This window comes from Equus quagga, chromosome 22 (assembly GCF_021613505.1).
Source record: "Equus quagga isolate Etosha38 chromosome 22, UCLA_HA_Equagga_1.0, whole genome shotgun sequence".
In the NCBI taxonomy this organism is placed as follows: domain Eukaryota; kingdom Metazoa; phylum Chordata; class Mammalia; order Perissodactyla; family Equidae; genus Equus; species Equus quagga.
Window position 1 is genome coordinate 15,378,779 of NC_060288.1, and position 25,540 is coordinate 15,404,318.

General features: G+C 37.3%; 1 protein-coding gene across 2 annotated transcripts in view; it reads right to left on the bottom strand.

The window, feature by feature from the left end:
* Positions 1 to 25,540, bottom strand: part of DLC1 (DLC1 Rho GTPase activating protein) — a 392,892-nt gene that overhangs the window by 184,783 nt on the left and 182,569 nt on the right. For both annotated transcript variants that reach the window (XM_046648468.1, XM_046648469.1), the window contains one exon: positions 7,485 to 7,518. In XM_046648468.1, coding sequence (XP_046504424.1) covers positions 7,485 to 7,518 — 34 coding nt within the window. The remainder of the gene's footprint in view (positions 1 to 7,484; positions 7,519 to 25,540) is intronic.

Genomic DNA, 25,540 nt, shown 5'->3' on the forward strand with positions numbered 1-25,540 from the left:
ATTTATTTTTCTATTGATAAAAGGTCAATGTCAATTAAAATACTGAAATACAAAACTGCTTTATTAGCCTGTATTGGCAGTTCATAGCCACCTCTTCATCCTGCTGATAGCCATTCTTTCAAGGCATAAAGGGGGGAACAAAATGTACACAAAACTTTTTGGGGGAAGAAATTTGAAGCTTGTGAAAAATTGTGAAAAGTTACAGTCGTTGACAGACTGGAGATTAACTAAGTGTATGCATGAGATGTTTGGGATGTCAAATAAGTATATTGATTCCAAAAAACTATTTCTTGAGCATCTGCTCTGTGCAAGATACTACACTGGGTGGGGAGTGACAAAGATGAAGTGAAGGTTTTTTGCCTTTAAGGAGTTCACAGCCTGATACGGAAGATAATTCATGAAAAGAAATACATCACAGAAATCACTAAATGCCGTAGAAAGATAGAGCCACTTTCATCTATGAAGACGTGGGAAGACCACTCCAAGTACAGGAGGGAAAATTTGAACTGGAACTTGTTAAAAGAGAAATTATCTTGTACCCATGTTGCTTGAAATATAACTGAAAAGCAAAGGAAATACATTTGATTGGTTCTGGTGACACAGTAGATTTATTCTACCCACTGGGTAATAAATGACATACCAATATAACATTAAGAAACACATTTAGAAAATTATCCATACTGAAAAATATCCTATGAACTCAAGATCTTTGCCATTTAAGAATAGCTTACTTATATTTTTCATGAATTCCTTGATACCTGGAAGCTAATGTGTTTCCTCTCAACAGCCCAGTCAACCACAGCCAACTTTTCATGGATTCGTTTACATTAGGTTTCAGAATAAATGAGAGGTTATGTGCGGGCATACCCCAAATTCCTTCCTCATAAAAAAGCAGGCAAGCAGAGACCATAATAGTAAGAAAAGTGAAGCAAGTGAGTATTTATAAGCCATTAGTATAAAAATAATGAAATTCATTTTCTGAGAGTGAAAGGGAATAAAGAATTTGGAATGTTGGCCAAAGCCCAGCCTAGCCAGATAAAGACAATTTTCAGATCTTGTTGAACCCTGTAAAACAGCTGGGGGTCTTTGCAGTAACAGAAAGAGCTTTACTTAGAACAGAATGATAAGATTCTATGTTTGGCTTTGGGAGTATTATGTGTATAGAGTAAAGCATTTGCTGATTTTTGAAAGATCTCATTTATTTGTTCATTTACCAGACATCAAGCAACTACAGTAACGCCAGGTATTGGGAGTAGCACAGAGGTGATGAAACAAAATTCCATCTTTCAAGGTGCTTATGGTCTGGTGAGCGACAAAGCACTAAACCAGTCTGATCTGTACTAAAATGGAGACATAAAATAGAGCAGAGTCTTTCAAAGGAGGACTCTCAAACAGAGCAGTCCTATTTTTATTTTTTCATCAAATCCCTTTGGATCTGCAGATATTAGAACATGACTTAGAGTGGAATAGATCGCATGGGTAATTCTCTAAATTGAAGCAATGATGATCAAACTGGAAAGGGGGCAATATTTTGCATTTCAGGTTTTTTTTTTTTTTTTTTTTGTCATCTGCATTTCCTTTCTCAGTGATCACAGGCAGCCAAGAAAATTAATACCCAAATGCACCAAGTCAACTTTGTAATTTAGGATATTTACAAGGAGCTTAGGATGAAATTATGAAAACCCTGCTTTTTCCCCTCACACATTTGTCACAAAGAAGTGTTTGATTTCTATGACCTGCCTTGTTAGCCACAACACAAAGTTTGGAGAGACTGAGAATCTGTTATATGCCTCTGAAAGCTATCTTTCACAAGTGTTTCAGCCTATAATTATTCATTATCTTGATTTTTAACATTTTCTGGCCAACTAAATAACCTGGAGGCAGGAGAACAAACATTCTGAGAAAAATGACCAAGGAATGCAACCCAAGCCAAACTCTAAGTCATCTTTCTCAATGGTGCCCTTTACACATTGGTATGGGGTAGATCCCCCAATAACACCATTAATTAATTATCCAGCTGAGATATTTGGCAGTTGTGGGCGTGGTAGGAGTAATGGAGAAAGTTGGAGGTGGAGAGTTAAATAAAGTTTTTAATAAATAAGTAAAATAATAATTTAATAAATATTAACTCTAAATCATTAAGATTGAAGTCAAAGTATCTTTGTAATTATAACTTATCAGTTAACACTTATTTATAGAACACCTACTATGTGCTAATAGCTGTTTTAATTATAGAGCACTCAAAGATAGTATTTGTGATCCAGACAAGCTCCATGGGCTAGAGAGGAGGACACAAACAAAGCGAGATAATAGGACTGTAATAGAAAACAGAGCATTTTCTAGGAGCACAGGAAAATCAATGACTAATTCTGCCTGGGAAATAATTCATTATTATATTGTTGGATCTAATAAAACAAGTAGAATTTTCAAGGCAGAAAGGGCAAAAATAATTGTCATTTTGGGGCAATGATAGTGGTCTATTTTCCATGGGCTGCCAGGTAGCCTGACAAAATTTGCAAGGTGTTCTAAGATTTAATTTCAGAACGAGAGATTTCATATTACTCCATATTACTACTTTTCAAATATATTCAGAGTCACATTTTAGTGACTAAAATGCAATGCTAATTTTCTAATTTACATGCCTCTATGCAATAGAGAACACATTCAAAATCATAAGCATAGATATTTTTCTCCTTCTCGTGATTAAATGAAACTATATTCATTTAGGATGAAGAAAAACATGGTCTGATGATTTTCTTTTCCTGAATAAGTCACTTCTCTCTTCTACTATCTCTGTCCTCTGCCTCTACCTATCATTTATGTTTTTTACAATGCAGTTGTATGATCTAGGCAGAAATAGAAAGATACAGAGTTTGGGGAGTTCTGTGGCTGATGTGGTGACTGAAGTTGGACAAACAAACCAGCAAACCAGTACAAAGGAATAGAAGGAAGAGAAAATATTGGTAGGTATATCCGTGAGACTATAGCAGGAAACAGATGGCACATTGGGTAAAGTGAGGGGAGTTTAGTAACAGGACTCTCTATAAAGGTGTAGAGAAACTAGGAGCAAGAGGAGAGAATGGTTGTCAGAACCTGGAAACTTATGCGGAAAGGGCCACTGAAGAGAAGCCAGCCGTGACTCCTCAGGAGACAGATGGGGGAATAAACTACCCACCCACCCTCACAGCCCCACTGTCCACCCCCACTTTCAGTCTCCTGCTGGGTGTCCTCATTGGTGGAATAGGGAAGACGGAAAGGAGGGCAACCCATTGATTTTACCTACTCCAGTCAGCCTCCAGAACACAGAGCAGAGAAGAAGCAGGGTGGAGGGTGAATCTGAGGGGCAAAATGAACATATCCAGGACAGTAAATTATTCTGCACCCAGCTTACAAATGGCCAGGTATGTCAAGCAGGAAAGTTTGACCTTATCCTGTAGACAGTAGGGAGACAAAGAGAATGTTAAAGCAGCAACTGATATGATCAGTTGATGCTTTTCAAGATAACCCTGGAGACTGGTAAAGAGTGAACTGGTGTAATGACAGGTTAAGGCGGGGAAACCAGTTCTGGACGCTGTTGGGAAAGTCCAGTGGAAAGCGGAGGGCTACATTAAAGCACTGGTGGGGAGAATGGACAAGTGATGATTAGAAGGCAGCATTGACAGGATTGTGGGCAGGAGGTGAGGGAGTGGGGCTGGGAGCTGGGTAGATAGGATCCCATTACCCCAGGGACTAGGGATATATGGGATAATGGAATCATAGGAAAATGGGACATAGGCTATTTCTCAGGGACTAATCTGGTGAAAACCAGAGATTATCTGTTCACAAGACAGAATTTCAACCTAATAGAGACAAGAATTTCTAATGAGGGGTTAAAATATGACCAACTTCGCCTATACTGTGATAACCTCTGTCTGAATTAACTCACTCAGAAGCTAATGGAGAAAGTGATCTCTTTCTTCCACATGGACAGCTGCTTAGCTGTTAATTGTTGCCCTGAGGAAGCATTTAAAAGCTCTTGGAGCAGACGTGGGCAGCAGTAACAGAGCTAGCTTCTATTAGGCCTGTGCACATGGTGGTTATAAGCACAACTAATTGTCATAAAAAACAGCACCATCTTTTAGAGCCTACTTGGTGCCAAGCATTGTTGCCTTACAACAACAAGAGGGCAGCTTCATTATTTACACTCTAGAAACAAGGGAAATGAGGAGCTTAAGTCACTCGCTCAAGGCCACACAGATAGGAAGCAGATGTGCTAGAGAACATACCAATGGCATTAGGCCTACTTTTTAGGGGCAGACAGACTCTGGTGGCATAATGGAAGTTATATGAAAATATTATGTGTTGGATAAAATTACACATTGATACTTGTGTGACCAATTCTGATTTTTTAAAAACAATTGATTTGACTTTATTTCAGATCCTGAGAATGCACATTCGGATAGTTTCCCGAAAACAATATTTTTATTTGATTCTTTTCCTGGGAAGCTTTGTGAATAAGCTGGGCTAAGAAATTCTCAGTTGATAAAAGCCAAAGGATGATGCTGGCCTAAGGAAATATTCTCAACTAGGGTTGGAGTTCCCTCAGGGCCAAGACCATGCCTTATTGGTAACTGCTTCCTCAATTGAACCTAATATGATGCCTAGTTCATATTGCTGGTCAATAAGTATTTATGAAATGAATGAACCAATGGGAAGCTGTTTTAAAATGATTTTCCCTTAGAGTTTTTTTGTCATCATAAGGCAAGAGGCAGCAGCAAATCTGATTCCACTAGACTGTGTTTACATAGCAACATGGATCAGAATCGACGATAGTCAGTTAAAGGACACACAGGGACAACCACACAAGTGTAATTCAAGAATTAGTAATGGAATGTACCCAAAATGATTTTGTTTAGAGATTCACAAAGCCTCGTGGAGTTGGTTCCAGTTGGCTTGGATGAGAGGTCACACAGATTAAAAATAGACTTTCTTAATAAAGAACAATAGGCTACATTCATTTAGCCAGACAGAAAAAAAAATGACAGGCCTTAGGGGTGCGTCTGAAGCGTAATCCTATTTAAAAGCTCAATTAACTCCCAGAAGATTGAGTGGGTCCTCTGCCTTCACCGCCATTCCTAGGTCTAGCGAAGCTTAAAATAGAGACTCACAAAGATAGGAATAAAGAGATTCACATTTGTATATAGAACACTCAAAATATTTTTAATATTTTAAATAGAGCTTTAAAAAGCTTGGATATAATATATAATATTATTATTATTATATAATATATAATATTTATATAATATAATAATATATAATATATAATATAATTATATAATATAATATTATATTATTAATATTAAATAGAGCTTTAAAAAGCTTGGATATAATATAATAGATTGCTTACATTGTTACAGTCCTTTAAATCTTTTGAAATAAATCATATTCTCTTTTGAATTATTCAAATCTGTTACCATCAATAATAAAATATTCAAATATAAGCCTTTATCTTGACATGCAAATTCATTGATTTTTTAAAAATCATCTCTTTCTCGTATTTATATCATCAAACAAAATTATATTTCCTCAAACAAATCAGTACATTCTCTAGAAATCTAAATCAAAATCCATTCTGGAGTAAATTCCAATCATTCTAATGTTTTAATATACAGAAGCCAGGTTCAGCTCACAGCAGTCCAACCTGGGTTAACCATATGCGATGGGACACCCAGGTGCATCCTGAGTAGGTCATATATATCAATTGGTGGATCCTACTTTTAGCAGATCATCTTAGGAACCTCTGTGAATGAAATTTATCACCCTTTTCCATTTATGCCCCAGCAGTATAGAAATGACCACAGAGATTGCTAAATAAAGAGTGACAATTAATTTCATGTCTTTTTCTGGTTGTGAAAATTTTCAGGATTATGATCATAAGTGGTGGTTGCATTATATTTATACCCTCTGTTTAATTAGTTCTTTGTTTTAGTACAAATATCTTTAAACATTTGAGAAGCTTGATAAAATGAAGCACTTCTCCCGTCAAACAAGTCATTTAAATAGCAGAGGGAGAAGAAAACTCTTGGCCTCTCCATTCCCTCACACAATGGCATTTCCATTCCTTCTTCCCCTTTCCCACCAGTCATGATTTACATCCTGATTTTCTCCTTGGAATCTGAAAGAATTTGCTGAGATTCTGGAGTAAGATGACAACTTTGCCCTGTTATATACTTTACTTAAATCGCAGCCAGTCTTGGGAATTACACAGAGAATGTCACAACCCAAGATAAAGCACGACTTTGGCTAAATTTCTTTTTCTTTGTGAAGCAAATACTCACTGAAGCATTTATTTCTTGTCCTAACTAGATAGTTAACATGACCTATTTAAGACATTAGAGCTCTGGAACTGTAAGATGAATTTGTTTAATGTTTGCTATTAATCCATTCAATAGCCCTGCATTGTTAAATTGAGCAGTTTTTCTCTTCAACTGACACATGATTCCAGCTCAATATTTTCCTTCTATTCTGAAGGGTTGCCGTTCAGCATATTACAGTGAAGAAACCAGACACAGCCTATGATGAGGGAAAAGTTTAGCTCATGGAAGGATATAAACTATGAAAACTTTTTGTGAAAACTATCTAGCGGCAAAAATGAAATCACTAAACTAGAAAGAGAACATCCTCACTATAAAAATCATATCAGACAAACTCTAATCCTTTTGTGTAAAGTCACTTGAAGTTGGGACATCTTTTAGAGGATACTATAAACTTTTAATATGGCTCTTAAAAATCACAAATGTCCGAGAACTAAAGGATGTGCTTCGAGTTTGGTAGCGTACTTTTAATCTGTTTTTTAAAATATTGTTATTATTACACAGAAAATGTAAGACAACATTGAAGAAGATCAATAGATTTTTAAAAAGTGCATGATCCCACCAATTCAAGTCTAATTTTTCATCTTTCCATGTTTCTCATCAGTTCTTATCTATTTTTCCATAAGACTGGTAACAGTTATAATCATAGCACAGAACATAGAAAAATATTATACTTTTTTCAGTACGATTATTCATATTGCTTCACAATTATATTTTTGATGGTAAAGCATCAGCTTTAAACAAGTACATCATTTTCTATGACTACTAAATAAGCTACTTAAGATTAAGAAACAAATCTTGATAATTATTAACAACTAATTTCCAAAGGCCATTCTCCAGTACATTGAACAACACCTAATTCTTTTCCTCAAGAAAAAAGTTGTGGTCACAGTTACAATTTGTAGTAAAGTGACAAGAAGCATGTATCTTATTCTAACACAATTAGAAAAACTACATTTTTCTTCTTACATTTTGAGCAAAACAAATTCATTTTTCAGGAATTCAACAATAACATCTGCCCAGAGACTGATGAGATTTACACATTTTAGATATTTAATGACATGTCTACATGAAGATGGAATTTTGTTCTAAAATTGATAGGAAGGAAAATAAGACCAAATGTCAACTTACCAGCCTTTTCCTTCTCTGAAATACCTGGAATAGCCTGAAAAAGAAAACAAAAGCCATAAAATTGTGGAATTATTAAAAAGAAACATAACATTATTAGGAATAAAACGAAGTATCATAAACGGAGCAAAAATTAAATAGAATCTGACAATAGAAAGATGATAGGGCAGAGGATCTGAGTGGACATTTTTCCAAAGACATTCAAATGCCCAACAGGTACATGAAAAGGTGCTCAACATCACTAATCATCAGGGAAATGCAAATCAAAATCACAATGAGATATCACCTCACACCTGCTAGAATGGCTGTCTTCAAAAAAACGAGAGATAACAAGTGTTGGTGAGGATGTGGGAAAAAGGGAACCCTGTGCACTGTTGGTGGGAATGTAAATTGGTGCCACCACTGCGGAAAACAGTATGGAGGCTCCGTAGAAAAGTGGTTGCCAGGGGCTGGGACGGGGGAAATAGGGAGAGGTTGGTCAAAGGGTACAGACTTTCACCTGTAAGATGGATAAGGTCTGAGGATCTAATGTCAAACATAGTGACTGTGGTTGATAGCACTGTATTATGTAATTGATATTTGCTAAGAGAGTAGAACTTAAATGTTCTCACCAAAAAAAAGAAAAAAGAAAAAAGATAAATATGTGAGGTGATGAATGTGTTAATTAACTAGATGGTGGGAATTCTCTCACAACGTATACATATATCAAATCACCACAATGTACACTTTAAATATCTTCCAAATTTATTTGTCAATTATATCTCAATAAAACTGAAAAGAAAAAAGAGAGAGTTGTGGAACTGTCAGTAAAGTGACTAGATCCAGCTATGAGAATTGTAAATACCATGTAATTGTTTTGTTCTCTGAAGACAGGCTCATATTACTCCTGAAGGATACTGGCAATTAACGAGACTAAAAAGACTCTTTGAATTTGGGTAGAATTTTTGTAGTTCAATTTCTTTGTCCTATTTTGGGAGGCAGAACAAGTAAATTGTTTGGTCAGTTTCTAGGCATTTCCAATCACTGCCCTGTCCCTTCTAGGCTCGGATTCCTCCTGTACAAAAGGGAGATAATCACACCTACTTCATACGGCTGCTGCAAGGACTAACTGTAATAGCCTCTATAAAGCACCTGAGGTCCTCAGGAAAAGGCAGCTGCTCTTATACTTGTTACTATGGGCACTGGGCCAATGGGTCAGTTCACTGATGTGAGAGGTTTAGAAGTTCAATTCCCAGCAATGATCCTTCACTATCATTTGAAAAATAGAATTCAGAGTGAGATGTTTTCAGAAGACTTTAAAGTATCAATGTCTGATCTACTCTTTGTGGGTGCTCTAAAACAAATTAAGGAAGTTGAACTTCTCGTTCCCATTCACCTCAGTTATTCATGTATAAAATGCAGTTAGCATGAACATATTAACTTGTACTGGGAGCCTTTTATAAATCTATCTGGGGGAATATAAATCTATGTGGGGTAGAAACCCCACAACCGTTGACCACACAAGATGTCCACAAGTGATGTCTTCTTCAGGGCACAAAGTCCTCAGAGTTGGGGTAAGTAGGCTCAAATGAGCAATTAATTTTGTTGCAAGTGTGTGTGTGTGTGTGTGTGTGTGAGAGAGAGAGAGAGAGAGAGAGAGAGATGAAGGCTCATGTGTACCCCTGCTGTAGATCAGTCTAAGGAAATAGCATCAATCTTCATTTCCAGAAATATCAAATATCAAGACACCTATATTTTTGTGAGGTATTGATCATGGGCTGCCGAGATCCTTACCTTTGGAATTTACTGGATTTGGAGATTGACGCAATTTTTCAAATAAGGGAAAATTCTTTCCGTGAATAAAAAATAGAGTTTTTGTTTTGGCAAGATTGATCTATAGTGAAAGTATATTTTGACTTAATCATGATCTATACTTCCTTGTTCACTTCTTGTTCTCTGAGTGTGAACACTGACTCTGCATCCTGGCAAAGATGCAGCCATGAACAGAATATCAGGGAGTTACATGGCAGAGTGGAGGATCATGCCCAAGGACCAGGGCATCAAAGCGGTTGTGTAGGCTTCAAGCAACTTCCTTAGTATCCTTTCATTTATAGGAGGCTCATCTGATTTTTCCTTTGCTTTAAGAGGAACTTCTCTGGCTCTATACTCCAGGAAAACTGTTTTCTCCCTTTACAAGAAAGTTATATACAGTTTTGGTGACATTTGTTTACTTTTTATGTCTTTTTTTGGGAAAGCATTTAAAAATGGAATTAAATCAATACTGTGCGTTATATTTTAAGCCTAGCCCCTGGATATCCCCCCTGACTGGAGATCAGAGCTTTTAAATTATTTTCTTTCTTTTGTGACAAGCAAATAAACAAACAACAAAACAAAACAGAAGCCCTTTCATTGACAAGATTGTAAAGGTTGGTGATAGGCAATTAAAGGATGTTCATGGAGAAAGTTCCTCAATACAAGAGTAACTAACACTTACTAAGTTCTCAGTATGTACAAGGTACAGTTTTAAGCTTTTACCTGCAGAAAAATAACTCAATCCTTAGAACAACCCCATGGAGTCCTGAAAGTAAAGTCACTTTTTCGAGGTCACAGTCAGTAATAGAAGCTGAGACACAACTACTGGCATGCTGGCCTCGGAGGTCGCTAACACTAATTTCAAAAACTAATCACAATACTTTAAAAGGACGGAGGAAAAGGTTGCAGAGGTCCTATGATAAGACATTGACTTAGATCAAGGAATATCTGTACAAGACATTTAGAAATTATCTACATAAGCTCTCTCTTCTTTAGCTAAAGCATTTAAGACAAATAGAATGTCTTGCCCCAAAACACAAATTGAGCAGTGACAGGCCTTTTCCATATCTTATTCTATTTGATTACAGAGTGTGTAACACAGCATGTATAAATTTCATAAAAATGTTAATCAATGAGTTGTGCTATGAAGCAAATATGGTTTAGTCCCTATATAGCCAATGCCAATACTTCAAGTCGCCAGTGCCAATTACTTTAGAATCTCACCTCATTCTGCATGATTCTTTAAGCTACCAAGGGTCACTTCCATTAAATAAACTGCAAAGGCCGTAGTAAAATGTGGAGAAAGGAAAGTCAAATTTTAGTATACCCAGAATTTTATAACTTCTCTTTCAAGGTACAGCCACATAGTAATAACAGCTGGATATCCCTCGGCTGATTTATCTTTGAATTTGAGGGCGAATTGGCTCTTCAGAAAATGGCTTATGAATAAATTGATTAAATTTGTGAAATTTCCCGGGGATGGAAGTCATCAAATTTAAAAAATGCTGCCACTTGGTTTTTAATTAATTAGAGCTATTTGTTGATTCTTAATTACACACCTAGGTATCAAACCCTTAGCAAAGTTTTCTTCCTTGTGGGATTCACAGTCCAGTTGAAGATACAAGAAAAGACAGAGTGGTTCCATGCACCAGATACTAAATGGCACAGAATAGCACCATTGCTTGTGTGACGCTAAAAGGAGTAGGAAGATAGGAGATAATTAGGGCTACCCGGGTACAAATGGAATAGCTTTCCTGGGCACCGAACCCTTGGGAAGGAGGCATTAGTCAGGAGATTCTTCTTGCCCTTGACTTCTGAGAAGAGGAATGGCTAGATTTGGGTCCATGTCCTGAGGATCCGTAGTATTAAATCTGTTCCTGGGCTTGGAAAAAAATTATTCCATGCACGCTGGCTGTAGAGTCTGGTACAGAGTAGGTGTTCATCAAACGTTTGTGGAATTAAAGTACCAAATGCACATTTGTATATAGAGTTTAAATAACATGTATGACTTGCTTATGAGAAAGCTCCCATAAAAAGCATATTTTTGAATTCATTAGGGGTTTTTGTTAATAGCTGCCATATGTTTCATTTGAACTGTATCCTCAGGAAGTGATTTAACATTTCTGGCAATAAAGCAATTAAATAGGATTTTCCTGCTGGCCATATGGGTTCGCTGTAACTTCATATTTTCTCTCATTTCTCAATGGAACGAAGGGAGGTCTACTAATAACTTCCAAATGAGAGAAAGAAATCGTTCATAGTCTTTTGTTATTCTTCCCTGTGATATTCAGATGATAGAATAACAACCTTTTCAATGCCTGTACTGACACGTAAAAATTTTCACTGAAGTTGATCTGTTAAGGTGTTTTACAATTGAATTTTTTAAAAAAACCATTAAAGAGAAAGCTTTTTAGTAAAAAGGGAGGAAACAATTTGCTTTCTCTTAATGAGGTCTTTTAAAGCTGTGTGTGGGAACTTAGACTGTGTGTGTGTGTCTGTTTGTATTTTTGGATGTGAAATATTGTTGAGGAAATGCCGATTTAGACATGTCTCGCGGAAATGTTGTAGACATATGTTGATGCTTTCAGTCTGCTGCTAGGATGGTTTTCTGCACTTGCAGGAGGACATCCACTGGACACCTTTTAGGAACTCATACCAACTACACAGAAGCTGCTAACATAAATAGTAACATAACCAGTAGTTAGCATATCTGAATCCATTTTAGGACAATGACAATTGAATTGATTCAATTTCTTCTCGATGATTTTAAGTGAAAATGGAGTATGATTTTTCTTTTTAGGATGTTATTGGTAATAATATGCCATGTCCCTCAATTATATAAATTCTTTCCTTCTTTTTTTTTTTTTGGAATTGGGACCATAGAATACTACCATTAAGAAGACTATTTGAAAGTCAACCTCTTCAAAAAATGGACAGCTATGACAGACTGGAAGATTCTATTCACAGATGCCATGAAGGGATTTTTTTTGTCCTGCTGTAAACAACAAAGTACTACCATTTATTTTGTACTTTTTGTTTTGTATGTTTTCAAATATCAGAGATGTTCACACACAAGTGTATGGAATGTTGTTTTGTCCTATAAGGATTTCCTCCATTTGCCTTTTTTAAAATGGCAAGAATCAGTGGTAGAGTAATTTATTCCATTCCTTTGAAAATATTCACTTTTGTTTCCACAAAAATATTTTACAGAGAAATTTCAAAATGGGTAATTGTGTCCTTAGAAGTTGCAGGAAAACATCCCTCAGTGATGGAACAGCCTCTGACTTAGATGAGGGCACAAGAGCCCATTGTGATCACAATGGGCAACAGGAAGAGTTAGAGGAGTCACATTTTTTGGGAAGACATGAAAGAAAAGAAGATACACTGGAAAAATGGGTTTGTTTCCATTTCTTTATTTAAAGGCTCTTTGAAATCACTCCAGTCTGTGATATTGTCCCGTCAATGATTTCTGTTTGCCTTCATTTGAACAAAGAACTTCATTGAAAAGCTGTGTCTGATTGGCAATCTGATATTATCTATTTTGGTTTACAAAGTGTTTCTCCAGCTTTGACAGCCATAGTTCTTTCATTGGAAATACAGGCTCTTCTTGGTGGTAGGAACTTAGACATCATTAAATCGTGTTTCCCAAACTACAGTATTTCGAATACCATCTTTACTATTTTCTACGTATATGTATCACTTATAGATTATTTAACAATTTTTTACATATCAAATATTACTTAATTTGTTTTAAATAATAAAAATAAAAGGCATGAATTTACAAGTCTGCTTTTTTTATGTTATTCATAACACTGATTAAAATAAATAATTACAGAAATTTAAAATGTGTGTCTCTGTATCAGCTGATGTACACCAGTAATCTATGTAACCATGCTTTGGGAAACACTCTTCTAGCTCGCTCTTTGTCCTTTTGTCTATGAGGTTGTTGAGATCCAGAGAGATTAAGTGACTTGCCCAATGTTATAAGGCTTTAGTTGGCCAAATGGGGATAAGACTGGAGTCTGGGTCTTAAAGCATTGTCTACTAATACCATCATTCACAAGGCTGGTGAAGCTGAAAGGTCAACAAGGCTTTATCCATCTTAGTGTTCATGATTCCAATGTAACTTGGTTTCTCGACCTTACAATGGAAGATAATGGAAATTCAGAGAAAGAGATAGTGTGCTGATATGAGGACTGTCTTCAAGGTACACATACATACAACCAAAGTGAAATAAATATGGAGATAATTATCTGAGAAATCTAATTCATGTTGTATATCCTTTGTTCCAAGAAGAATTTGGCAGGTCTTATTTGAGACAGAAGCTGTCAGCCATACTGAGGAACTTTTTTTTGCCAAGATTGCTGACTGTAACAACTATCTGTACAGGCTTGCAGAGCGAAATGATGGTTTCGTCTATATTCTATGATGTAGAAATTTGGGGTCTCAGCTCAAAATGGTGGCTAAGCATTTGAATAAAGATGAAATTTATTCTTAAGAAATGTTTTGGTGTTGATCAGAGGCGCATCTGTGGTCCACCTTTGAGTAGAGATGGGATTATTCTCTAATAAATAAGAATATAAGGTGGGCTTCTCACCTTTAACATCTGTTTTTCTCTTTTTCAAAACACCGGCATTTACTGTGTTTAAAGCTGATATCTCTCTCTTCAACAATCTACAGAATATCTCACTCCATGCTTACTTCAGAGAGCTAAATGTTGAATTTAAGGCTGTCTAGCTCTTGACAAAACTCTGGTCAAGGTCATTTTTATTTGGAAATATAAGAGAAAAGGTAATTATTGTTCTGAATTTTAAAAAATTCTTTCTTTAGCAAGCTAGATAAACAGAAAAATTCACGACTGACCTACATTGACTTAACTCTTCTCAGCATTTATTGAAGTTCTTAATTATAATGTTTCTATATCTCCAATAAATCCACTGTTGAACATATGATTCGCGACAGAATTCAATATCCTTTCAACACATTTCCATGTTATAAATTCCTTTCAGAATTTGACAAGTCATGTTTCCCTCTCCAAATCTGTTATTATGAAAGTTCAGTGCTAAATGCAATGTTTAATTGGAGCAACCATAATATCATTTTACCCTTTACATAACTTTGAAATTTTATTCATTCTCCTTTATTTATATCTTTTGCCATAAGTTGCTCTATTTTCATAAATATGTGAGTAATACATTTTAAAACATTTTTTTGATTTTATGGTCAACTTTGTAATAATGGAAAAAGAATTGTTGCTGAAGTAACTGAATATGTTCATAAATTTCACTAGAAAAATTGCATTATTTCTTCCTTTTTGGACACTTGTTAATATAGATATATCCCCTTAAAACTGCTAGTTCTTCAAAAGTATTCTTTTATTGTTTGGTGTGGTGATTTACATATGGTAGCCATTCAGAAATACTGACTGATTATTCAAGGGAGGTCGGATTTTTTTAAAGTCTGGTTTACGAAAGTTCACAATTAAGGAGCACCACAGACATGTGGCAGACTTAATTTCACTCAAGCTGACACCCAAGACAGGTGACTTATTCAGACAGCAATTGACTTAGAATGGCTGTTTATTCTTCTTCTCGGATGATGTTAACCAGCAATTCCTCTGCCCTTTGATGTTAAACTTATGCCATTTCATTCTTCCTCGTATCCCTCATAACGGCTTTTGTCATTGTGTCCATGCCCTCATTCTTCTAGCCTGAGTCATGGTTTTTTGCTGGTGCGTAACCCTCTTTCTCCCCGTATCTGAAGAGCATCACAAAGGCAATTGTCCCCGCTGAAGTTGTTACTATACCACTGTTTTCCTTAAAATGCGTTAATGATGATTTTCCCTCTTCCTGGGATGCTTGGCCGTGAGCAAATGCCCTGAGATCCTCGTCCTCTTGGGCCCAGTTCTAATTAATCAGTCAACAGACACATGTTAAGTATCCACTACATGCACAGTCTTTTACTAAGTGCCGTGGTTCCACTAGAAGAAATAGAAGATATGCTGTCAAAATAACTAATCTCTTTATGAATTCAAGCCTGAAGACTGAAGCAGAAAATTAGAGGTGGACATGAACAAGTAATATATTTCTTGCTGCCGCTAATAAGCTCTGTGACCTTTAGCAAGTTTCCAGAACTCTCTGAGCTCAGCTGCCTCATCTATTAAAAAAGGATAGAAATAATATTTACATCTCAGGGCTATTTGTGGGGATTAAATGAAATGCTGCATGGAGGGGGATTATCACAGTACTTGTCCCATAGCTCCCTAAGTGTAAACTATTCCTATTGTTGGATTAGTTAGTATAATATAAAAAAGTAACTATATATCTATTCCAAGATAATGCAAAGAAACATAGGTTGTCTGTCTCTGCCTCTTCCTCTTCCTTCTGTCAGATTAACTTGTTTCCTCATGTTCATTCCTCTTTTATTTATTTATTTGCTTATTTTTGCTGAGGAAGATTAGCCCTGAGCTAACATCTGTGACAGTCTTCCACTACGTTGTACGTGGGTTGCTGCCACGGCACGGCTGGTGAACGGTGTAGGTCTGTGCCTGAGATCTGAACCTGCGAACCTGGGCCGCTGAGGTGGAACGTGTCAAACTTAACCGCTATGCCATGGGGCCAGCCCTCTCTTTTATTTACTTTTAACTATTTGTAATTATTTTCTGTGTTATTCTGAAAACAAGTTTTCTTAGTTTCATGTCAACTGTTTCCTTTCAGTCTTATAAAGCCTAGTTTGGAGGCTACCATGCTCAACCCTCACCATTAGTTTGGAGCCTGTCGTTGACTGTTGCTAGGTGGGACAATTCTTTGCCCCCTTAGGTTTAAACAAGTGTCACTACAGAGATATATGCATATAATTGGGGATATTATATATATATATATATAATACTGGCCAAAAGCCTTGGATAAAAGTACAGAGGCAAAGCATTTGTTAATGGTTTAACATAGAATTGCATATACTATCTAGCTCATAAACAAAATAACTTGCATTACGAATTTCTTTGTTTTGTATATTTTCACTTAGCGTCTTAGAAGGCTGAGAGAGAAAGTATTTCACTCATACCCTCCTTGACTAGGTTAATTATTACCAATTATATTCAAATATAAGCTTAGGTTCATATCAATAATTCAATGCCTGCATGTTCATCTCTATTACCCCAAATTTACTAATATTATCACAGTTTCATAACTTCCAACTTAAGAGTTGGAGTGAGGCTTCTGGTAGAATCTCAAAACATATACCATCAAGTCAGAATTGCAAAAACAGTACAGATTGAAACTACTTAAATGATATACATAAATCTCTTTATGACAAACTATAACCCTGTTCACTGAATCGGAATTTACTCTTATCAAATATTACTTCATGTAAGTGGGCTCTTGGCTGGGGCCCAGAAACATTTGTGTTACGGGGAGATAGACATTCACTGTAGTGGGACCCACTAACAAATTTGATTTGAAATATTCATCTTATGTGTGCTGTAAACCACAATGCCTTATTTACACTGTGATACCAGGCTCAGCTAAAATACAGGTTCTACTGTGCCTGAAAGTAAAAGTTTTCTAATATTCCACAGCTCTAATGAAGCTTATCCTTTCGGACCCAAGAGTGCACAGAACCCACCATATGTGATTGGGAACTAAGGAAGAAATTTGGAGTGGCTAAGGACTGATAGAAACTGATAAAAAAAAAAAAGCATAAGGGCTTTTTGAAATGAGGATACTAATAGATAGTAACCAAATGTTTGATGCTTTGAAGCTGTGAACTGTAGGATCATGGAGATATTTAAAAATATTCTGTTCTTCGAAGATGAATACCTAGGCAGAAGAGATGTCTCTTACCATTTCTGAGGTACATGCCTGAATCGATCCATAAAATGTGAGGTGTCTACATGAAGAGGAACTTGATGCTGGGGCTTTTCAATTGTCTGCTCTTGATAACAGGATAAATATTCTAGGGCCTTTCTCCCCAAATCCCAAGGTCATGGAGCCCAACTCAGTTTCGTTTACCACACCAGGAACTTGAATGCCTTCCGTTGCTGGTTAGTTTCCATTTCCCCTCCACAGTTCCTTTCTACCTTGTCATCTGTGCAGGAAAGCTGATCTGAATGGGCCATATGCTCTGGTTTGCTTGGGATAATCCTAGTTGACATGAGCCTCCTGGTCAGTATAGCATTTTTCTCAGAATGTTCACTTTTCAAAAGGCAGCCTTTTAATTTTTGGAGTAGTTTTAGGTTCACAGAAAATTGAGAGGAAGGTACAGAGATTTCCTGTATACCCTCCGGCCGTACACATGCATAGTCTCCCCCATTATCAGCATCCTCCACCAGAATGTACATTTGTTATGACTGATGAACCTATATTAACACATCATATGACCCAAAGTCCATAGTTTACATCAGGGTTCACTCAGATGTTATATATTCTATAGGTTTGGATAAATGTATAGCCACATGTATCCAGGATTATAGTTTCATACAGAACAGTTTCACTGCCCTAAAAATCCTCTATGTTCCTCTACCAATTCGTCCCTGCCTCTGCCCTAACCTTTGGCAACCACTAATCTTTTTACCGTCTCCACAGTTTTGTCTTTTCCAGAATCTCATATAGTTGAAATCATACTGTATGTAGCCTTTTAAGATTGACTTCTTTCACTTAGTAATATACATTTAAGGTGTCTCCATGTCTTTTTGTGGCTTGATAGCTCTTTCTTTTTTTTTTTTGGTGAGGAAGAAGGGCCCTGAGCTAACATCTGTTGCCAATCTTCCTCTTTTTGCTTGAGGAAGATTATTCCTGAGCTAACAGCTGTGCCAGTCTCTGTCTATTTGGCATGTGGGCCGCTGCCACAGTATGGCTGGTTGAGTGGTGTGTAGGTCTGTGCCCGTGATCTGAACCTGCAAACCCCAGGCTGCTGAAGCAGAGTGCTCAAATTTAACCACTATGCCACTGGGCTGGCCCCTAGCTCTTTCTTTTTAGTGCTGAATAATATTCCATGGTCTGGATGTATCATAGTTCATTTATCCATTCACCTACTGAAGGGCATCTTGGTTGCTTCTAGTCTTGGCAATTATGAATAAAGCTGCCAAAAACATCTGTGTGCAGGTTTTGGTGTGGACGTACGTTTCTAGCTCCTTTAGGCATACCAAGGAGTGTGATTGCCAGATTGTATGGTAAGAGTATGTTTAGTGCTGGAATGTTCACTTTTTGATGACATGAAATTATCAATAGTTGTATTAATATGTCAGGTGGGTTTGCCTTTCCAGCTTCTGTAGTCTTGTCTAGCATTGTGGGAGAAGCATGTGCAGAGAGCAAAGTTCTGACTTTACTATATGGTTACATTTGAAAGATGACTAGTGATAAACAGCCTCTTTCCCAACCCTTTCCAGGTATAATCTAACAAGCACCTCCCTTTCAAGAACACGCAGGTTGCTCACTGGTTTAACAAAGTGCATGATGACACGAGTGGCTAGGGAGAGCTAATTCCTGATTTCAGGTGATGATGGGAGTGTGTGATGCTGCTGCCCTACCAGTCACTTGGTGCACCAGACACTTGTGCTCTGGTGTCAGTCGCAGCCTGCAGGATATGCAGTCTGACGGGGTAGGAGGAAAATGTGGGTGAGGTGCGTGTGAAATATGCATACGTGAAATACATGGGGGAAACCGAGGTGGAGCAGTTTTGCCATAGAGTATATAGTGTAGTAGGGGCTTTCTTGCTACATTGGTTTCATCATTTACTGTATGGTATAAAAATCTACATCGGTTATATTTCTTTGTTTGCAGTAATTACAGTTAATTTTAACACCTCCTTTAACTCTCAAAAGTGTCCCAGTTTGGAACTTAATTTGTATGGGAACACTTTACATAGATTCCATCAACAGCATCCCATACCCCCTGGCTTCCAGGTAGGTTGAGCCTTTGGGAAGCCCCAGTAGGGGATATAAGGGTGTGATATTGTGATTTATAATAAGAAATATATATTTGATTTTCCATCCCATTTCTGGCACAGAGCTCTTAAAACCCTTGGAATTTCCTAAGTTATGAGAGTGATAAAGGAGTCTTTTGTTATGCTAATGAGGTGACTTTTGGATCTCAGCTAAGGACAGAGGCTGGTTTCCGGGGAAACTAACCATATGATTAGAGGATTGGAAATTTCAGTCCCACCCCCCAGCCTCCTGGGAGTGGAAGGGGCTGGAGATTGAGTTCAATCACTAATGGCCAATGGTTTAATCAATCATGCCTATGTAATGAAGCTCCATAAAAACCCAAAAGGAGGGGGTTCAGAGAGCTTCTAGACTGGTGAACATGTGCAGATTTGGGGAGAGCGATGTGCTTGGAGAAGGCAAGGAAGCTCTGCACATTTTCCATGCCCTATGCATCTCTTCTACCTGGTTGTTCCTGAGTTATTTCCTTGTATAATAAATTGGTAATCTAGTGAGTAAAATGTTTCACAGCTAGAGTGCTGTGAGCCTCTCTAGCAAATTAATCTAACCCAAGGAGGGGGTCATTGGAACCTCTGATCTATATCCTATTGGTCAGAAGCATAGGTAATAACCTGGGTTTGCAACTGGCATGGGAGGGGAAGGGAGGAGGCAGTCTTGTGTGAGTGAGCCCTTAACATGTGGGATCTGACACTCTCTCCAGGTAGAGAGTGTCAGAAGTGAGTTGAATTGTAGGACACCCAGCTGGTGTCCAGAGAATTGCTTGGTGGTATGGAGGAAACCCTGCTCCACGTTGGAAATTGGTTCCAGAACCCCTTTAAAGGGGAAAGGAGTGTTTATTCCCCTTGATCCTACCTGGCATAGTTGCCTTGAACTGGTTATGCCCTTTCACCCAAGGCCATTGCTCTTCTCAAGGCAGCTGACTCTTTCCCTCTGAGTTCTGTTAACTGCTTCTTTCTCTTTGGGACCTTGGAGTGAACACAGCTCAGCTGTAAGTAAGCCGCCCTGGTTGCTGCACTGACCCTTGTGTTTCTCCTACCCTGCACCTTTGTAAATAGTCCCTTTGTAACTAATCCTTTCCCATATAATCCTATTTTAAGTGTGCCTTCTCTTTCTATTGGAGCAGTGATTGGTACACCTCTACTCCTTCTTTGAGTGTGCGTGGAAATCCCATTGCTCTTCCTGCCTCCCTCTCTCTGTGTGGGAGGTTATGTAGGGCATAGATTGTAATAAGTGGAAATGTCTTAAGAAGCACTGGTGTACCTTTAAACCTATCTTAACTCCCAGAAAATTGCATTTCAAAATGAGTTAGTGAATTCTGAGCCTTCTGTGAGATGAAATTTGTGGTACTGACACATTTCCAACTTATGCTAAAGGAAAAAAGATTAGAATCATTGAGTATATGGAATATTACGTAATAGTATTGGCAATTAGCCACATTTTTGTTTGTAAACATAGATGGAAGGAAAATTAACTAGCAAGTATGAAAACATGAGTGTCCAGATTGAATTGCTTCAATACTAATTTTCTATAGAAAATTCGATAAATATATGTGCACATTAGCCACAAAAGTAAAGGCTTTGTAGACATGGCATGGTCAACTGAAATTTACATACGGCTTTAGAAGTTAGATAAAATTTTGACTCCATCGTTAACTAAATATTTTGCAAAATATATTATCAAAAAATATTTATCAAAGGCTGAGTAGAAGATAGGAGATAAAGAGAAAAGGCAATGATTTAGAGTTCTAGGGGAAAAGACAAGGATGAAATGACAGTGTTCAGCACTCTTTTGACCAATGTCACTAAGGAGCTAATGCTCACATCTATCCTGGGCTGTGTATAGTGGCGGGAGGAATATGGCGGAGTGGGGAGGACTTGGATTAAAGATGCTGGGAGGGGTCAAACAGGGAAAGAGAGTACAGAAAAAAGGGGAGACATGAATCAGGACCATTAAAATGCCTGCATTTACAAGAGCTGGGAGAAGTTGAGGGGAATGGAAAGAGGGTTGAGAAAGGAAAGTCAGAGAGATAAGCTGTGGTGGAGAGAGAGTCAAGTTATAGTAGTAAGCAGGAGGGGTCAGCATTTTGTGAATAACTAGATAAAGTAATGGTAGAATGCTTCAATGACATGGGAAATAGGCAACACTTAGTAAGAGGTGACACTTACCGAGTGCTTACTCTATGCTAGGCACTTTTCTAAGCACTTGGCACATATTAACTGATATAATATTAATAACTACCCTAAGAAGGGGGTCCTGTCACTATTCTATTTTATATATGAGGAAACCAAGTCCCATAGATATCAGGTAACTTACTTGCCCAAGGTCTCAGAATTTATGAATGGTCAAACCAAGAATTGAACCCGGGATTTTAACCCAGATTAAGTCCACGTTCTTAACTTCTATACTACACAGCTTCTCTTGGACTGGCACATTCCTTTTTCTGTAAGTATGTAGATAACAATAGGAAAAAAAGGGAAATTAGAAACCAGTGATATTGGTATTGTTTTTAATTACTGGGAAACAAAAACCTAATTGGAATGTGGGCTTAAAGGAGTAATTGAACAGCGATCATCCTTGAGATGCCTAATGGGTGGGAGCCACAAATTTTAAAGGAGCTGAGAACTTTAACACAAAGGAAGCCCTGGCACATTTTCTTTTTCTACTTGTAGGTCTGAGCTGGCTGCCCCTTTCCCCTCTTTCTTCTCAATCAGACATTGCTGGCTAAGAGTACACTTATTAGAGTGAAAGGAGAAATCACTTAAATTTTATGACCGCACTAGAAAATGTGTATACACTTTCGCGAGACAGATTGAATGCTGTACACTTTAGCCTCGTGTAATGTCTCTCCTCCAAAAAAACACAACTGAGTGAGGCTCACTCCAGAGCTGGGCGCTGACAAGGAGCACTTCAAATGGAGTGAGCTTTCACAGATCTGGATTTTCTCATCAATCGGCAGTGATGCTGAAGGGCCGATTATACATATAATGAGTGTATCTTTCAGAAAGGTCAAAAGTAATTGATTTAGTGGCTGTTTCATTTATAAAACTGTTTATGATTATGAACACATCAGCAAAATAAAAAACACCCCAAAAAAGTGAAAGTAATGTAGGAAGCACGTATAGACGCCTGACCCTAAAGAGTAACTGCAGTATAACCGAGATCCCATTTTTCTCCCAGTGACGAAGAATGCTTGCAAAACGTCATGTTCTCCACACTTCTCTTTTTCCCCCAACCCACTCCTTCTAGTAGCTTCCCCTGACCATTGTTTAATTCTGTGACTTTATTATTAGAGTTGACAAAAAGTTAGTTTGGGTTTTAAACAATCAAATTGGCACTATGTCTACTGATTTCTAGTTCTAAAAATCAACAAGATGCTGTTTTATCATCTTAAACCTTTTCCTGGTCTCCATTTGGAATATCTGGCCTCATTGTGACTTCTGCTATCCAGGAAATGGGTTGAAAACTTGCCCTATCAATTCTTTACTTTGAGAATTTAGGCTCCTCGAGGTCACTGTAATCTTTGTATTGGGTGCAACTTTATCCAATTATCTATTTTTCTGTAATTAACAAAAGAAAATACTTGGGATTTATACCAAAAAAAATATGAAAACAATGTCATTTTTTTCCCCTTTTGGGGATTACAATATAGCAGGATCCCAAACCCACAAAACTGATATTATCCCAGTTACTTAACATGCAAAATCTAGTACTAGGAAAGGGTCATACATTTTAACAATATTAAGGATTATTAATTTAAGTACTAAACAGGGAAACAGTCAGTAAAGAAACTAGAGACAATAAAGTGATTCCAGAGCAAGAGATCTAAGCAGTTTGGTGCATTTTGGTAGCAAAGAGAATGCTCCCTCGGTAATGAGGTTGTCTCCTCTTTCCAATTAGCCACTGTCTTTTCTATAGGAAGTTAACCGTTCTATGACCCCAGAGAGATGAGGGTAGTTCATCCAGTTCTCAGGGACACTAGATGGTTTTCTGATATTTCTATCATTTTTTTATAAGAAACTTACATACTTTTAAAGTTGGCTATTTGCAGGCTCTTCTGTTAACGATTCGCATCAAACCCACATGGCCCAGATGAGGGAGGTGACCTACTTTGAAATGTTTTTTATAGGGATTCGGTAAATGTGCTACATTCTCTGGGAAGCCTATTTTTAATTCCCACAACTCTTTTATTCAGTATTTGGGTTAAAATTCCATTAACAAATGGTACTTTTCCACATATTCTCCACTCTGGGAAACTTGAGTACTAGAAAATTAAAGATTTATTGAAGTGGGCCTGAAAAATATATCTATTCAAATGTGTTATTTACATTGGAGTTTTGACCATGCATTTTTTTTCAAGCGCTATAGTAAAATTTCTTTTATAATGAGAAAAATTCTAAATAAAAAATAAATCAAAATTGCTTTTATTAAATGCTTAGTTTGTTAATCAAAGCATTTGAGATATCATCTACTGGCTGTTTTAACTGGTGGTCATTGCTGTTGGATACCCTTGACTATTTTGACTTTGAAAGACAACCATGTGTCTAGATGTAGTGGCCTCAAGAAAGTTAGTTAAAAACTTTAGATCACAGTTTTTCTTTGTTGTAAAGTGTTAGCCTATCTTTAAAGTTCCAAACTTTAAATAATTCTTAGTTTGTGCTGAAATGTATGAGTTTCTCTTGGAATGTCTGTCAGCAAAAAACTTGGCCAAACTGAAACCATATGAGTTCTGGGAAGTAATATTTCTTTACTGCATAGACGTGCCATTACCCATAGAGTTTACTGTGATGGTTTTAATATATGTCCACACATTCTTTGACACTCCTTCCTTTAAAAAGTAGAGGATTTGCCTCCCTAATAGAGAATGTGACACTGTGTGACTTCTGACATTGTGTCATAAAAGGCATTGCAGCTGCCTCCTTGCTCACTCTTTTGGAGGGTTTGCATTGGCATAAGCTGGCTCCAATGTCATGAGGACACTCAAGTCACCCTACGTGGTTCACATGGGAAGGAACCGAGGCCTCCCGCCAACAGTCACGTGAATGAGCCACATTGGAAACAGACCCTCCAGTCCTCGTCACGCCCTCAGAAGTCTTGACAACAACCTCACGAGAGATGCTAAGTTAGAACCACCCAGCCAAGCTGCCCCTGACTTTCTGACCCACAGAAACTGTGTGAAATTAGAAATATTCATTGTTATTTTAAGTTACTAAATTTTCGGGTAATTCATTATGCAGCAATAAATAACTGATATATTTACCCATATGTTTAAATGAGGACCTTGCAACTATTTTTTGTACAAATTTCAAAACTATAGCTAAACTAAAATTCCTCTTATTTCCTAGGGAACTAAGTTTTTAAAAGTTCCTTTAAAAGACTGTTTCATGTTCAAGGCCATGAATTCACCCCTAATATGAAGAATCACAAATTTCCTCTGCCACAATTAAGGAGCATTTTCTTTGGCGGCAGACCTAATGAAAACAAGCAGAAAGCTGGCCTCTGTTTTGATTATTATTCTCTTTCATCTTCCTTTACAGTTAAGCATTCTGTTTGGGTTGATGGTCATCATTTATTAATTTATATTTATTGAGCTCCCCACAATCCGAACTATACACAGTGTAACAAAAATTTATTTTTACCATTAAGAAACTTAGACTTTTCAACAAAGAGCGATGTGAGCATACACAGTCAGGCATGTGGTGTTCATATCATGTTGACGTATACACAGAGACAAGGCAGTGCGGCTCAATGAATACCTTACTGTTATTGAGCATTTTTATATACAGTGTATTATTTAATCCTCACAGTAATCCTATGAGGCATAAAATAAGCATTTCACTAGTTGGTGGTATTATTTCTTTTGAAAATAAATATTTTCCTGATTATAAATATATTTTAGAGACTTTGAAAATATGGAAAGATACACTAGTGCAGTGTTAGTGTGAATGGATGAGGCAAGCTGGCTTATGAGTTATATGAGATAGTTAATGTGTCTCGATGCATCGATTTCATGGCTTCATTAGAGTCTGTCAGCAGGGGCCATTGAGCATAGTCAGGACAAGTCTGTTACTTGAGAACTTCTAATATAGAGTCTGAAAAATCAGACTGGGTTTTTTTTTTTCCTTTTGAGTCGCATCAGAGAGAGATCTGGCCTTGTTTTTTAAACTTTTGTTGTTGCTATTCTCTCTCAAATGTGCTAACAAGGCGACTCTCAGAAACACCCTCGAGAGCAAACTGAAGATTTTTAGGAGCTCCTTTTATTGAGGAACACGTAGGAGACGCCTCACCAGGGCAATTCCTTAAAAGAGACTTTAAAACAAGCTCTAACTTT